Source organism: Rhinolophus sinicus, linkage group LG03 (assembly GCF_036562045.2).
Source record: "Rhinolophus sinicus isolate RSC01 linkage group LG03, ASM3656204v1, whole genome shotgun sequence".
Taxonomy (NCBI): Eukaryota; Metazoa; Chordata; class Mammalia; order Chiroptera; family Rhinolophidae; genus Rhinolophus; species Rhinolophus sinicus.
Genome location: NC_133753.1, coordinates 50,574,107 through 50,589,521, shown reverse-complemented (window position 1 = coordinate 50,589,521; position 15,415 = coordinate 50,574,107). Strand labels below are relative to the sequence as shown.

The window sequence follows — 15,415 nt, the reverse complement described above, 5'->3', positions numbered from 1 at the left end:
CCTCTCATATGTAACTTGTTCAGCCGAGTTCTGATTCTACAGTCCCCTACCATCTCTAACCAACTGCTCTCCTAATCTTACCCTTTAGTAAATAGTCTCAACGTTGGCCCCCATATTCAAGCTACAAAGGTTGGAATCATCCTTGATTCCTCTGTCCTTCTTAGCTTATTGCTAATTATTTTGAGTAAGTCATGTTGTCTCAGTTTCCAAAATATATAGTGAATCTGACCACCTCTCACTGTGTCATCACCTCTACTGGTACCATCATTTTGTCTATGCCCCCACCATTTCTCGCCTAGTATCCTGCAGTCGTCTCCTAGCTGTTTTTGCAACTTCCATTCCTACTTGCTTTCCTGGCTTCACCGCACTCTGTAAGTCTATAGAGCCAGAGTGACCTTTTCCAAAAACAAACCGTTGAAATGCTGCAATGGTGTCCTGTCATACTCCCTATAAAATCTGAAGTTTTTGCCATGCCCTACAAAATTCCTATATGATCTAGCGGCTGCCTACTGCTTCCCGTCTCAGTCCTTCCCACGCTTTCCCTTGGCTATTTTGCTCCAGTTACTCTGAGGTGGTGGAAGGCTAGAATTCCAGGGAGGTTTATGTGAAAACCATTGGGCATTGGGGTTCCTAAACAGAGGCATGAACACCTCTATGACTAGATGTTCTTAAAACAGCCTTTCATATGTGGAGCGGGTTGACCGTGTCCCTCAGGATTTCATGTTCACCTAGAATCTCAAAATATGAGGTTTGGAAACAGGATCTTTGTACATACAATTAGCTAAGGATCTCACAAATGAAATCATCCTGGATCTAGGGTGATCCTTCAATCCAACCACTGGTGTCTTTACAAGAAAAAGGAGAGGGAGATTTGGACACACGCAGAAAAAGGTCATGTTAAGACAGAGGCAGAGATTGAAGATATGTTGCCACAAAACAAGGAATGTTAGGAGCCACCGGAAGCCGGAAGAGGCCAGGAAGGATTCTCCCCTAGAGCCTTTGACAGGAATGCGACCCTTTGATTATGGTCTCTGGCCTGCTGAACTATGAGAGGAGAAATGTCTGTTGTTTTAAACCACCCTGTTTGTGGTATTTTGTTATCACAATCCTAGACTTGGAAAACAATGTGGTATCCAGAATAACAGGGAACCTGCACTGGGCTTTCAGAAGAAACTATAAACAAGACATGTTACCTCAAGTCTCAAGAATACTCAAGAATTAAAGTATCAGCTTTGTGAAAGACACATTCATTTCTAGGGAAGATTGAGGGCAAAGCAAATCTGAGAAAGCCAAGTTTTTCCTTTGAAACATAGCATATGCCATAGACAACTGGGATTGGAACTAGGTTTCCATTTTCCACTTGGTCAATGAGTCAGAGAGTAGTAAAAGCAGCCAGTCCTAAGTCCAACTTCACAGCACCACGTGCTTGAAGGAGAAAGAAAATGTAGCAGATGGTGTTTATATTTCACAGACTAAAATGTCATAATGGCATATGCTTTTTCTGCCTGACTCTATCTATTTAGCACATTTCCTAAGACAAGACTAAAATTTGAATCTATTACCGAAAGAGAGAAATCCATATCCATTAAAACAAAACAAATTAGGAGTAGAACAAGATAAAGGAAGAGGGACCGCTTACCTGTTCTGCCTTTAATGTCAGTTCAATAAAAATCTGCTGTAATTTTTCATTAACAAAATTGATACAAAACTGTTCAAAGCCATTTTTCTGGGGAAAAAAGAAAGAAAAAGTTATTTGCATTAATTGTTTATGCAAAGTCATTTTGAACTCATTTCTTGAGTGACTTCGTGAGATGTTTCAATGAGAACAGGCTTAACAGAAATGTTTGAGGCTTCAGTAAAAAGCTGTATAGTTTATATTTAGGAGAAACTAATTTGGAAAAAGTACATGAAGAACTCAACAAAGGCAAAAATTGGGTGGTAGAAGGTTTTCTTCACTGCATAGAATTATTTCTTGAAGACATATGAAATGCATCACCCTCTCCAGTCCCCAATCATTCAAACTGGTCCTACCTGGAATATTTCAAAGCCATAGATGTCCAGGACGCCGATGTTGTATTCTTCATGGTCCTTCTCCATTGCTTTGTTGATGGACTAGGAGAAAGTAACCAACACGACAGTTAACTCCTTTTCTTTCATATTAAAAATAGGCAAGAATGGGAGAAAAGGAAGCAAGATGGTACATAGCAAATACTACTGCCTGCTGGAAAGCGAGGACAGGACAGGTAACTTGCAGCTTAAAACAAGTCTCAGTGCAATGTCAAGTACTTTGGAAAACCACCAGGTACCCAAGAAACTACTATGGTAGGAAAAAAAATGTTGGCTTAATAATGAAAGCCATTAAATTCTAGTAGAGTTAGTTTTTCTCAGGAAGTCTTGAAAATCAGAAGAAAATATCATCTTGGATAAAGGAAAACCTATTTCACATAAAGAACCCAATTCAGTGATCATTTAATGATCACCTACCACAACATGCCAGGGGTGTCACGAAGACATCCCTATTCCCAGGAGCTTATAGAGAAGGTGAGCCAACTACATACCAGTAGTTATTATTAAAGTGAGGATAATAAAAGCAGCTTACATGTATTTAACATTCACCTGGGCCAGGCTTTGCTAAGTGACTTCCATGTGTTGTTTCACTTAATTCTCATAATGACAGTGATAACATTATAATTCCTAAGATTGCAGTGGGCAAGAGGGAGGGCCTGGGGTTAAATGTAAGTAGTATGCTGCCTAAATCTGTGTTCTTGATCACTGTGAGGAAAGACGTACAATTCAATAGACTAGAGTTCATGACAGGAAGGCAACTCGAAGTTAGACAGGGTTAGTGAGGACTGCAGGGGAGGGAAAACAGAGGAGAGAAATTCCTGGAGGTGTCGAAGACCTGGAGGAATCCTGAAGTACCAGAGCTGTTTTCCAGGCAAAATAAAAATGACGTATCATCTTGTGCAAGCTAATGGGTAATGACATACTGCAGCACTTAGCCCAGTGCCTGGCACACAGTCAGGCTCAGTGAATGGCACCTCTAATTAGTATCACTTACCTGGGGCATCTCTCCCACCCTGTACCACACAAAAGACTGAGGGCAGACAGGAAGGAAATAAGTAGGGAAGTCCAGCACTGGAAGGGAAACTGAACAAAGAGACAGGAGATGTGGGATCTAGTCCCAGTTCTGCATGACCCTCTTGCTCAATGGCCACTTACACTCGGGCCTAAGATTTCCTTGTCTGGGAAATGAGGGCTCTGGACAAGTTAAAAACATGGCTAATGTTTACTATGACTTTGACCTCCCCAGACAATCTAACTCTTAAAATAGCCACAAGAAGTACACAGAATAATTACGCTACACTGCCTTGCCCTCTTCTGCCCTAACCACACCCCCCATTCATTAAGCCTTACAGATGTTGTTGCCCAGATTAAACACAGACTTTGTGGATATAATTGCTGTGCTACTGCCCTTGACTAGGGTTTCCCTAGAGTTCTTTCTAGCTTGATTAGAATAGTTGTAGCACTGCCACATTACCTGGGTTTAATTCCTAGATCTATTATTTAATACAATAGTAGGGTGACCTTGGGTAAGTTCCTTAACCTTTCTGTGCCTCAGTTAGCTTATCTGTAAAATGGAGCTATTAATACCTAAATCTCAGGGTTGTTGTAAGAATTAAGTGAGTTACGTTTTTCTACAATACTTAGAACAGTATCTGGCACATACGGTAGTAAGTGCTGTCTAAGTGTTTGCTATTATTAGTCTTCCATTCAGAGGCTACAGTGATTAACGTAAACTGTCACTGGCAGTTCTGCACTGCTGGAAGACTAATTTTCAGGATCTATATGTGGTACACATATAAAAATATGTATACACATGCATATATGCATGGAAGTATATATATGACTATTCCATCATAAAAAAAATCTGTGGTAATTTTAAAATACAGTCGTCCCTTTGCTATCCATGGAGGATTGGTGTTCTAGGACTCCCTGCAGACACCAAAATTCATGGCTACTCAAGTCCCTTATGCAAAATGGTATAGTATCTACATATAACCTACACACATCCTCTCATATACTTTAAATCATCTCTCTATTATATATTTATAATACCTAATATAATGTAAATGCTATGTAAATAGTTATTATACTGTACTAGTTAGGGAATAATGACAAGGAAAAGAAGTCTGTCCATGTTTAGTACAGAGGGAACTATTGTAGGCCTAACTATATAGTACATATCAGCAACAATATAACATTTATTATTTTTGTGAGTATTTTTTAAGTATCTACCTGCGGTAGCTTGAATCCATGGATGCGGAACCTGCAGATATGAGGGGCTGGCTGTGCAAAATGTCTTTGATACTCTTCCCTTTAGAAGGTGGAATCTAATTTCTCTCCTCTTAAGTGTGGGCTGTACTTGGTGACTTGCTTCTAATGAATAGAATATGGCAGAGCAGCAATATTTGAGGCCAAGATGAGGGCATTAAAAGCTCTGTGGCTTCTCCCTTGCTCCCTCTCTTAGATCACTCACTCTGGGGGGAGTCAATTGCCATGTTGAGAGCATATTCAAGCAACTCGAAAGAAAGGACCACGTAGCAAGGAACTGAGGTGTCCTGCCAAAAGCCATGTGAGTGTGTCCCCTTGGAACTAGATCCTCCAACTCGAATCAAACCTTGGGATGCCTGTAGCTCCAATCAGCATCTTGACTACAATCTCATACCTGAACCAGAGCCACCAAGCTAAGTCACTTCCAAATACTTGACCCACAGAAACTGTGACAGAATAAATGTTTACGGTTTTAAGCCACTACATTTTGGACTAATTTGTAACACAGTCATAGATGACAAATACAACATTCCTAAATCTTTAGGCCCAAAAGTCAAGAAAGACTCATGACCATGGGTCTCCTCTTTTCCTGGTCTCCGGTCCTGCCTTTATGAAATATTTTGTCCACGAGAAGCCGTTACCATATTAACGTCTTGGTGGGCAATTCTTGAAGCAAAAATGGGATTCAATGATCCCAGGAGAAGAGGGTAAAACGTGGAGGAGTGAGGTAATGGTTATAAGGAATGAGCTAAAGCCTAAACACAAAACCCTTACCAGTGTTATTTTTCATAGCTTATAATATGAAGCCAACCTGTGTTTACTTACATCTACCAAGAAATCAAAGACCCGGGAGTGCAGGGCCTTGGCGAGCGCGTCCCTGGTGTAACAGGCCTGCTCCACGTTGAGGGTCACGTGGATGGACTCCGACTTGCCTCCCCACTTGCTATCCATCTGCCGGCTCGTTAGCTTTTCTTTCAACCGGTCCTGGTTTATCCCCAGGAGATATGCAGGAAAAGCCAAAACTATAGAAAACAAAATAAAACATGATTGTCTTTCAGAATTTTAACAACTCATCTCACAAACATATGGACACTCACACACACACACACACACGCCACCATCTTCAGCCCCCAAGAACTGCCCTCTAGTGAACATTGCTTATCAGCAATCCCACACATATCCATCCACTTTGTTTTGCACAATAGTTCTATGGCATGAGTCAATTCCTATGATGACTGAGTCTTCCAATAATACAAATCAGTGATCCAAGAAGGGTGGCAAACCAGTCCCCCTCACTGAGCTCACCACCGGTTGCCTAAAATGGATATCCTTCCAAGCTTGCAGCAAGACAGCTGGAAGGAACTAAATCAAGAAACATTTCTTTGGCTCCAAATATTGTTTTCGTCCTTTTTGGTACAGTGTTTTCATAGCATCACTCCCAAAGAGTTTGAAGCACCTGGTATCATCAAACTAATAATTACAACTAATCACGTATTTTTTTGAATGGTTACATGTGTAGGGTTACTAAAGAGAGAGGACAGGACACAAAATATATAAGAAATCTTGAAGACAATCTAGAGGGGGGCAAAAGTAGTTTACCAAATAAAGAAGCCTACTAAAATCTAAATACCATGTTTCCCCGAAAATAGGACCTAGCTGGACAATCAGCTCTAATGCATCTTTTGGAGCAAAAATTAATATAAGACCCGGCCTTATACTAAAATAAGACCGGGTATGATATGATACGATATGATGATATATGATATGATATGATATGATACCAGGTCTTACATTAATTTTTGCTCCAAAAGATGCATTAAAGCTTATTGTCTGGCTAGCTCTTATTTTCGGGGAAACAGAGTATGTGACACAAATAGAAATAAAGTCCCAGAGGAATTTAGAACAGGAAGATATTATTACTTGCTGGGGTGAAGAAGGAAAATGTCGGATTTGTTCTGCTCAAAACATTCTAATGTGAATAAGTGACACCATTCTTGGGCATAAAACAAAGTTCAGATTTTCCCCAGTATTCATGAAAGTTTATTATGAACACAAATCATAATTCGAAACTGGGATATGAGTCTTCTTTTTCTTCATAAAGCTTTAACAAAATTCTCTGATAAAGGATTTTGTTAAAGACCTTATGATAATGCTCGAAAAATCACAAGTCTCCCAATAAAGGAGAATCCTGAATTTCACAGATGGTGTTAGAATGAACAGGCTGACATTTCTCATATACCTTCCAATGATATTAAGTCAGTAAATGCCTTTTCAAATAGGGTAATGCAAGAACAAGGTATATATTATCTATGTGAGTGTTCCACAGAAATGCTGAGACTAGTAGAGGGCATGTGAACAAAATCAAATGCACTAATTTGCCGATGGCCATTTCCTTTAGTTTACTTTTAAAGTTACCACGTATGTTCAGAAACCTGAATGTGTCTTCCACTAAACAGAAACTTACCTTTGCACAGAGCAAAGGCATAAGCTGCCCATAAATCAGACTGGACACATTAGGGTTGTTATGAGAATCAAGAGACATTTACCAAAGTGTCTGACATATATGTAAGACGTTCACTAAGGGGAAGCTATAATGTAGGTTATTGTCACCATCACCAGGCAAATAGTCAGGTACATGTATATCTCACTTGATACAGCGGATATCATTATCAATGGGTTATAGTAAATTCACCAAGCCCCCCCCACTGTTTACGGTAATTACACAGTGAATAGTCTGATACAACAAATAGCCCCAATTTGTCTGCTTGGTAAACATGGGCTTCTGCTAAGTCCCTAACTGTGCTAAAATAGGAACATGCTTCAAATATTTGGTGAAAATGTTTATGTCATTATCTTTATAGCCACAGCTAAAGAAATATAACAAAACGGGCTACGTCGGTGGGTCCTTGAGACAAAACAGACAGACCAGACTGAAAAAGAAACATGCTGCACTTCCATGTCTCGCACCTCTTCTGTAGAAGAGGGCACCAGTGAAGGAGCACAGCCACTCGAAAAACAAGGCATGGAATTCGGCCACAAGTTTAGGGAAACAGCTGAGAAGTCTAGAGGGGAAATCTAGCACTTGTTTTGGAAAAAATCCATGCCATGTTTTTAAAGTATACGCTTTTATGGCCTTGTACTTTCTTCAGTGGCTGTGCTGGTGCTGAAATTAGAGGGCTGCTCATATTGACTTCCTTCAGGCTGTGAATTTCCATGAGCGTGTGTGCGAGTGTGGCTGGGTAAGAGTGGCAGGACGGAGGCGTGGAGGCTGTGGGCAGGGAGAGGATGGAGCAGACGTTGAGTAAAAATGCTGATGTAACTCTGGTATAGTTCATCAGGGTTGTGTAGAACTCTTATCAAAGAACCTGCTACAAAATAATGTTTCGGCACATTTTGATAATAAAGATAAATTTCTATTACTGCATTAAAGAGTAAGCAAAGGCGGGTTCAATTTTTTTTGTTTGTTTACATTTGAAGTGTAGAGATGATAGGGAAACCAAAAAGATATAGCAAAACAAAATTCCATTTCACAAATTTTTTAAAAATGGCAAGGTAAATGTGGTTTCCTTGTCTTTCGTGTTGAGGTTCTGGACTTTGTAATCCATTAATAATGGGGCAAAGTAAGGGCATTGTCATCTGTACGCCTCATTGTTATTTATGTGGTATTTTTTTTCCCTTCAACAAAATTCTTAGGTTAATTTTTATTTAATACCTTTTGAGCAAGATTTGTTTCCAAAACGCCATTTAACGATAGGTACACATGTGCCCAAGTTGAGGATTGTTTGACTTCTCAGCAATGTAAAGGTTTGACTCAGGAAATTCTATAGATCCCTTAGTCTAGGATCAGGTAACAACAATATTTGTTATTAGTGGCTTCAGTAGGCCATTTGTGATGGGAATCTTATCATTTTTTTCCTGCAACAGCTAGAGAAAGTTTGCTTTCTTCTATTATACAAACATGGGCTAGCACTTCCCTCTACAAATTTATTCCACAGGTATACTCAACTATGAGGAAGACAACACAAACCACGTTATTCATTTTAGTAGTGTTCATTCAGTATTGTAATAGCAGAAGATCCAAGACTATCTTGATGTCCCTCAATAGATGATTGGTTCAATAGATTAAAATATAGCCAAGCTGTGGAATGCTACGCTGTTATAGTAAAGATGAAGCTCCTTAGTGAATTGATATAGAATCATCTTTATGATATAATGTCAAGTGAAAAAGCAACTGTAGATTATATTATATGCTCCCATTAATACAAAATGTGAGAAAAAAAGAGTGGGTGTATGTGTGCAGTTGCTCTGGAACACATAGTCCCTGAAAGGAATACAAGAGACTGGAAAGCTCGGTTCCCTCTGGGGAGGGGAAGAAGGTGACTAGCAAAGGGGTAGCTGAGAGAACTCTGACAGAGTACCCACCTGAACCATGCTAAGGTAGTACCAACTGAACAGAAAACAAATTACAGAAAGGAGGACACATTTCCTTGTTAGAACTCTTTGGTTTCAAGCACAGCCTTTCCTGATTTCCGTCACTCCGTCACCTCCAATCAGGGAATTTCACAGGCACTTGCCAATCCTGGGCCTCCCCCAGCTGGCTGAGGAGGCTACTTCCTCCGGACATAAATGTGCAATGAACCACTTCTTGGCTCAAGTATATGGGGAAATGCTTGCTGTGTCAGAGTCATAACTTTGTTCTCAAGCATAAAGAGGCAATAAAAGATTGGACTATCTAAAAAGGCAAGAGAAATCCAATCTACTTCCAGAGAAACCACCAAGAAACCCAAACTATCAATGTTAAAAGGCCAGGTGGTAATGACCCTTGTGGACACACAGGTGCATTTGTTAAATGTGACGGGTAATGCCTACAACGTCTAGAAACAGTTATTATTATTGTTAAGTCATGTTTTTAGACTCTATGGACACCCTGTCTATTTATTGTTTTCCACCCTACTCCTTTCCCTGGTAAACATAATTTATCTTGCTCTTTATCAGACAGTCATCAGAAGCTAGCAGAACTTCCCTCTTTTATCACAAAAGAAAACAAAAATATAAAAAAGAACCTTATTTGGAATGGAAATTGCCTCACTGCATTGTCAGCAATGAGTGGGATACTATTTATTACTAAGCATCTAAATTTATCATTCTTGAAGAATGCTGAGAAAGGGAGAAATGTCTTCCTGGGTGGTTAGAGGATGTGTGGGTTCTGAAAGCAGCCGGGAAAGTCATCTGATGCCTAGGAGGCTACAGTCTCAGGCCATGGTGATGCTGGTAGATTATACCACACATAACCAATAATGTCTCTGCAGGAAGGACCTGATTTTTTTCTCAAAGACTAAAAATGACCATTCAGGTCTTCAGGCTCTCACTACTGCATAAGTATCCAATAAAGGCTGTCATTAGCAATATCAACACAATAGTTAATGTCTTGTTTCTTTTTTTATTTTCTGTTTTCAGAAATCCAATCTAATTCAACCCATGGGACAAACTCAATCTGTGAGCTTCCCATATTTATATATCTCCTAGCACTGGCTCTTCAGGACCTTTAGGGGAACATAGACCCCTAAAGATCAGGTATGGAAAAGATTTTTATTAGGAGACAAATCTTTTGAGTTATTTACTTATGACTAATCTGCATTAAAGTATCACTTTACTTTTAAACCTAGATGTGAAATTCTGTCAGACTTCCCCAAGGTTAATGATAAATTGAAACAAATTCATTAATGGTCTATGTATGTAACTTGGTATAATTAATGTGGGATGTGGGGAGGAGGGCCTGGACTCTCACAGGCCCTTTTGTTCTGCCACAGCAGGACGCATAAGACTTCTCATCTCTTCCCAAAATACCCTGATTGAGATCTAAGCAAAGGAAAGAGGTGGGTTGCTTCTGATGGAGCTAAACAATTGTTTCCCCTCCTTCAACTGCTGGGGGCCAAAGCCACTCACACTCTTCACTCTCCACTGCTGCGTAATTGCCGACTTCTTTGAAGCTGATATTTCCGAGGTGGAGGACTCCTGCCACTATCTGCAGCACCAGCGTCTGCTCCTCCGCGAAGATCCCAATGACATTCATCGCATGCTGGAAGAGAAAGGAGAAATTGCCCACACACGCTGGTCACCAGCTTTAAAAGCACGTAATAAAGAAGCCCAAGCTTAGATGACTCTGCACACTTATATGTGGCTTAGCTTGCGATGGCAGCTGGAAACCCCTATAAGACATTAGCACCCACCAATGCACACGCACACTTGAGAGTCTTCTCAAGTCTCAACTTTGTGCTGGGATGACAGTTCTGTCCTTAAATAGGGCATGCAATTGTCCAGGAGTAAGGGCAAGAGAGCTCCAGACGGAGAGACACTCAGATGGAGCAGCAGCTGTACACAAAGCCACCAAGCCTCTCTTCGTCCCTTGGTGTGCTTGTGGTGCCACCCTTCTCCCTCTAAGGCCAAAGGTGCCTATGCCCAGCTACTCCAAATAGACTCAGACGTCCTTCCCTTCATTGGGAGGAGTGAGAATAGATTGTACTTGCAAAAAGACCTTGATTAAAAAGCTCCAGGAAATCAAATAAAAGCATCATTAGAAAAGTCTTGTTTCTGAGGTCCATTAAATTCCATAAAGGCAGCTTTGATATCTGTATCCTACAACAACTATACTCTAGGGCCAGTGCAGGCATCTTCTCATTGTTTCCTTGGGGGCCATGTGGCCTATTGATGCCCTTTTCCCTGGCATTCAGGACACAGTCTGTCTGAACATCCTGCCCCTTTCAAGAACAAATGTCAGCTTCCTTCAAACTGCACCTCCAAATGCCCATTCAGAATCTCCCCCTTGGTTCTGATCTGGGTAGAAGTTGGGCCTGAATGGTAGCTGACTCAAAGGGCAGCGGAGATGCATTTCTTGGAGGCTAAATCAGCCCACCTCCAGAAAGTTCTTGATTGACTTATTGTTTCCCTGAGGATGGTACCCGGCAATAATCTACCTGGGCTCACACTCTGTGCTATAACACACGCACAAAGTTAAGAGCATGGAGAAAGGATGGCGCTCTGATCTGTACAGCACAGAGGTGACAAGAAAGTGGGTGGGAGAAAAGACTGAAGGTGTTCTAAAATTTCTAAATCTGATTAAGATCATCAGAGCGCTCTTCATTTCTCCTTTTTGAAGAGACAGCTCAACAACTGTACAAGCTGTCAGCCAATAGGTATGGTAAATGTATTACCCACGACAGTTTCTAACCTGTTAACCAGAACTCCTGCAGGGGGAGAATGATGAATTCACCTTTTTTTACTCATCTCACATCATTAAGTGGTCCTCAGGCAATGGGGCAGGTGGCTGTTTAAGAGGGCGTAACCATGTTTGAGGAGGTGGAGATTTCAATGCTGCTCTTGGTTCCGCTAACCGCTAACCGCTACTGCCTTTCCTACCAGAGGCCACACCCCGTCTGGAGAGCAGATCCCGTAGTGTCCCCCCCCACCCCTGCGCTGTGCCAGCACTTACCAGAGTTTCCTGAAACTCCCGTCTGTCGTCGATGTCATCTACCTTGTAGGACCCAGACAGGCAAAGGTAGTAATAATAGTCCATGCTGGTGATGCCAAGGCTGTGCTTCTGCTCTGCAGAGGCGCCCTCGATGAGCTGCAACAAGAGAAAGCAGGGCGTGTGTGTGTGTGATGTGGCCCTCAAAGTACCCAAAGCCACCTCATGGTGCCTTCTGCCACCATCCCCGAGCCCAGGCAACGGAACTTCCTGTCCTTGCTTTCTAAAATGATTGGTGGTCATCGGTGATCCTCATCTCCAAAATATGAAGGGGCTTCAGAATTTCTGCTCTACTTGTAGTAGCCCCAAGTCATCTCTGCAAATTCTGGTACTTAACTCTGATCAGACCTTGTAAGAGCTGAGCAGTTTCCCTTGTCCAGTAAAGGAAACTGCAGGGCTTTAGTGGTGAGATCCCTCAGGAGAGTGGAAAGCAAGCAGACTGTAACCACTTCATTCCTGCTCAACTTGTGTGTGGCTTTTTAAAGTGCAGCTGCCCACCCCCCCTGCTTCTCACTGAAGGGTGCATATGAAAACTGCCTCAGGTCCCACACTCTGGCATTCTGAAACCTCCTAATCAACTGACTGTCCCTGGCTTTTTGTTCCATCTCTGATATTTGCTTTAGGTCTGAGCAAGACCACTTAATGGGCTCCCACCACTGGTGTGCTGGAAATGCTTAACAATCAACTCTTGGGGGAGGGATGGGTTTGTAGTATTTGCTGGTTTTCACGCTGTAAATACTCCTACCTGTAAATACTCCGACTATCAAGAAAATGTCACTGAACGAAGAGGTGGGAAGAGATGCACACAGCCTACGCAAGCCAGCTCCTGGCTCCAACCCAATGGGATTTAGGAAAATAGAGAGAGCTCCTATCCACGGTTCTCCATTGTGGTCAAGTTCCTCATGTCATCTCAGCTCCGCATCCACCAAATGGGGAACCTCATCTCCATTACGGAGAAGTTCTAGGTCGTCCCATGACATCAGGTTCCCTTAGTTTTCCTCATAGTCTCTTCAAAATCTTTTTGTATCACCCTCTTCCTATTTTCTTCCTTTGTTTTGGTCTGAGAAAGAACTTCCCTCACCTCTTTCTCAATCTTCTCTCCACCCACACTGTGTAGCTCCACACACTTGCATCTTCAACCCCCACCCCTTCTCTAACTCTCTTCTATTTATAAACACATGTGCTCTTTGCCTTCTTTAGAAGCTTTTCCTTGACTCAGTGAACTTCTTCAAGCCGTAGAATCTACTTCTCATCACGACTTAACCACCTGCACTCTGGCTTCTCCTCCCCTCACCATTATGATGAAATGACTCTCATGGCTACTTTCAGGGGCTAATCTAACAGCCCTTTCTTGGTCTTCAGACTCCTGCCCCATCACTAACCCCCAAGAGTTCTGAGCATGGATCTGCGGCTCCTCCCCCTGAGCTTCCCCTGGCTTTGGTGACACTGCAGGATCCTGGCTTTCCTTCCCTGAATAAGTCCCAGGTTCCTCAGTGCCTCCCCAATCTACAGACAGTCCCCAGGTCCCCAGTCCTGTACAGACATGATTTTTCTCTCCACGTTCACTCCCACAGGAGTCTCATCTATTTCACAGCTTCAACTGTTACTTTTATGTCCGAATCTTTAAGTCCATCTTCTCCTAAATTCATCACTCTGCAGCCCTTAGTCTGGTGATCTCCAACCTGTGCGCTGAGGACTTCTGGAAATGGGTGGGGCTGGCATTTATTGAAAGGGGTCCTGGAAACAATTATGAACTTCTCTCTAGTGCTTAGTAAATAATATACTATGTGTGTTATACACAAATTTATTTTTCAATCATCTATACATGTTGTTTTGATTAATACAATTAAAAGCATTACTGACTTCACAAAAGCTTGGGTCATTTATGTATTCTTTCAACCAACGGATACCATCATCTAAGATTCCTATGTAATTCAAAAGACTGAATGGGAGCTACCAACACAGTTTAACTCTCTTCTAATCCAGTGATCTTCAAAGTATAACAAAACAAAAATAAAACAAAAAATAGTCACAGGCCTTTCTTCAAAGAAAATCTAATGTGGATCCCTATTAGTATATGAAATACTAATACATAAACTCATACATAAATAGTTTATGGTACCATTGTATTTTTTAAATACTTAAAAAAATTTTAAAATATAGTTGAATCAGATGATTACTGAAGCCTGGAACACAATGTAAAAGCATCCTGTACCGTTCTAGCCCCAGACTTTCCATGGCCTCTGAGCGTCTAAGTCAAAACTTTCTGACCTGGCATTAAAGATCCATAGCCTATTTCAAGTCTTTCATCCTACAATTCACCTTTTAGAGACTTCTGCCATTGCAAACTGGCTGAGGTTTTATTTAACTTTTGGAAATGTTTGTCTTCTCACCCCAACTAGACTTTATTCTCCTTTGCAGTTAGGGGCATTCTCACAATTCCTTTGCCCAGACTGACACATACTACACATAAACACTCCTTGGCTTGTCAGACTAGATTGTCTAAATCTGAGGGCTGAGAGAAAAATAAATAAACGAACAAATGTGGAGAAGAAATATGGAAGTAGTAAAGAAAAAATATAAAGAGAAACCTGGTAAAATATGTGAAAACTTCGCTCGCCAGGGTTCCTCATCACCACCCTAGATTTTTCCAGAAGGAAGTTGGAGATCTTTCCACCATCTGGTTCCCCACCTGGACTGAACTGGATTTCAAAGTATTTTCCCTGCAAGAAAGTTAGGGATTTCCTTCAATGGTTAGTGAACAAAAACATGATGTTCCAAACAGGCTTTTGATACAGCATATAATTCAAGGAAATTCATTAATAATAGACACATTCTGAATTATTCCCTGTTCTGGTCTAGACTTCCCCACTTTTTCCTATCAGACAATAACCTGGGTTTTTGTCCAGTCACACAGTTCTGTATTGAGAGAGAAAATCTATCATTCTAGCCCAACTAAATAAGGACATGTTACAGTCCTTGCCCATTTCCCGCCAGTAGGTGCTTGCCTACTAAGCCAGAAGCTGTAAAGAATGGGACAGAAAAATCACATGGTCCCTTTTATCTGAGAGTGAACCCTATCATCCTCTTTTAGAGGAAGTGAATTTTCCCTCTGGAAGATTTATTTTATCAGCTTTGAGCAAAAGCAATCCATTTTACCTCTGGACCATCTAAAATTGTTATAAACATAAAAAACCCCACTTGGTTATAAATAAAGTTTCTTCCAGCTAGTTGTGGATGTAGAGATTTTTGTTACTGCTGTTGTTAATAGTTCCTTTCAAATTACTGCTAATAGGGAATGAGGGAGAATAAAACATTGGAATTTAGCTGGAAAAGGTGCCCAGATTAAGTAAATGATATATTTTTTCTCTCATTAGACTCTAGCTTCTCTCCAGTCCTCAGAAAGGTCCAGAGGGGTAAATGTAAATGAAGGAAAAGATGAAAATGGGGGCGTTAGGGAGTGGTGTAGCCTTGGATCCAACTGGAGAGCACGCTCAGTCTAACTGCATTCACATGGAGTACTGTAAAAGTGTGGATGCTATGAATTCCACCCAT

General features: G+C 41.2%; 1 protein-coding gene across 1 annotated transcript in view; it reads right to left on the bottom strand.

The window, feature by feature from the left end:
* Nucleotides 1-15,415, bottom strand: part of MYO1E (myosin IE) — a 190,614-nt gene that overhangs the window by 62,526 nt on the left and 112,673 nt on the right. The window contains exons 7-12 of the mRNA XM_019732308.2: nt 14,452-14,583; nt 11,825-11,959; nt 10,282-10,414; nt 5,161-5,357; nt 2,032-2,112; nt 1,640-1,726 (exon numbers count right to left, since the gene is read on the bottom strand). Of these exons, the coding sequence (XP_019587867.1) occupies nt 1,640-1,726; nt 2,032-2,112; nt 5,161-5,357; nt 10,282-10,414; nt 11,825-11,959; nt 14,452-14,583 (765 nt within the window). The remainder of the gene's footprint in view (nt 1-1,639; nt 1,727-2,031; nt 2,113-5,160; nt 5,358-10,281; nt 10,415-11,824; nt 11,960-14,451; nt 14,584-15,415) is intronic.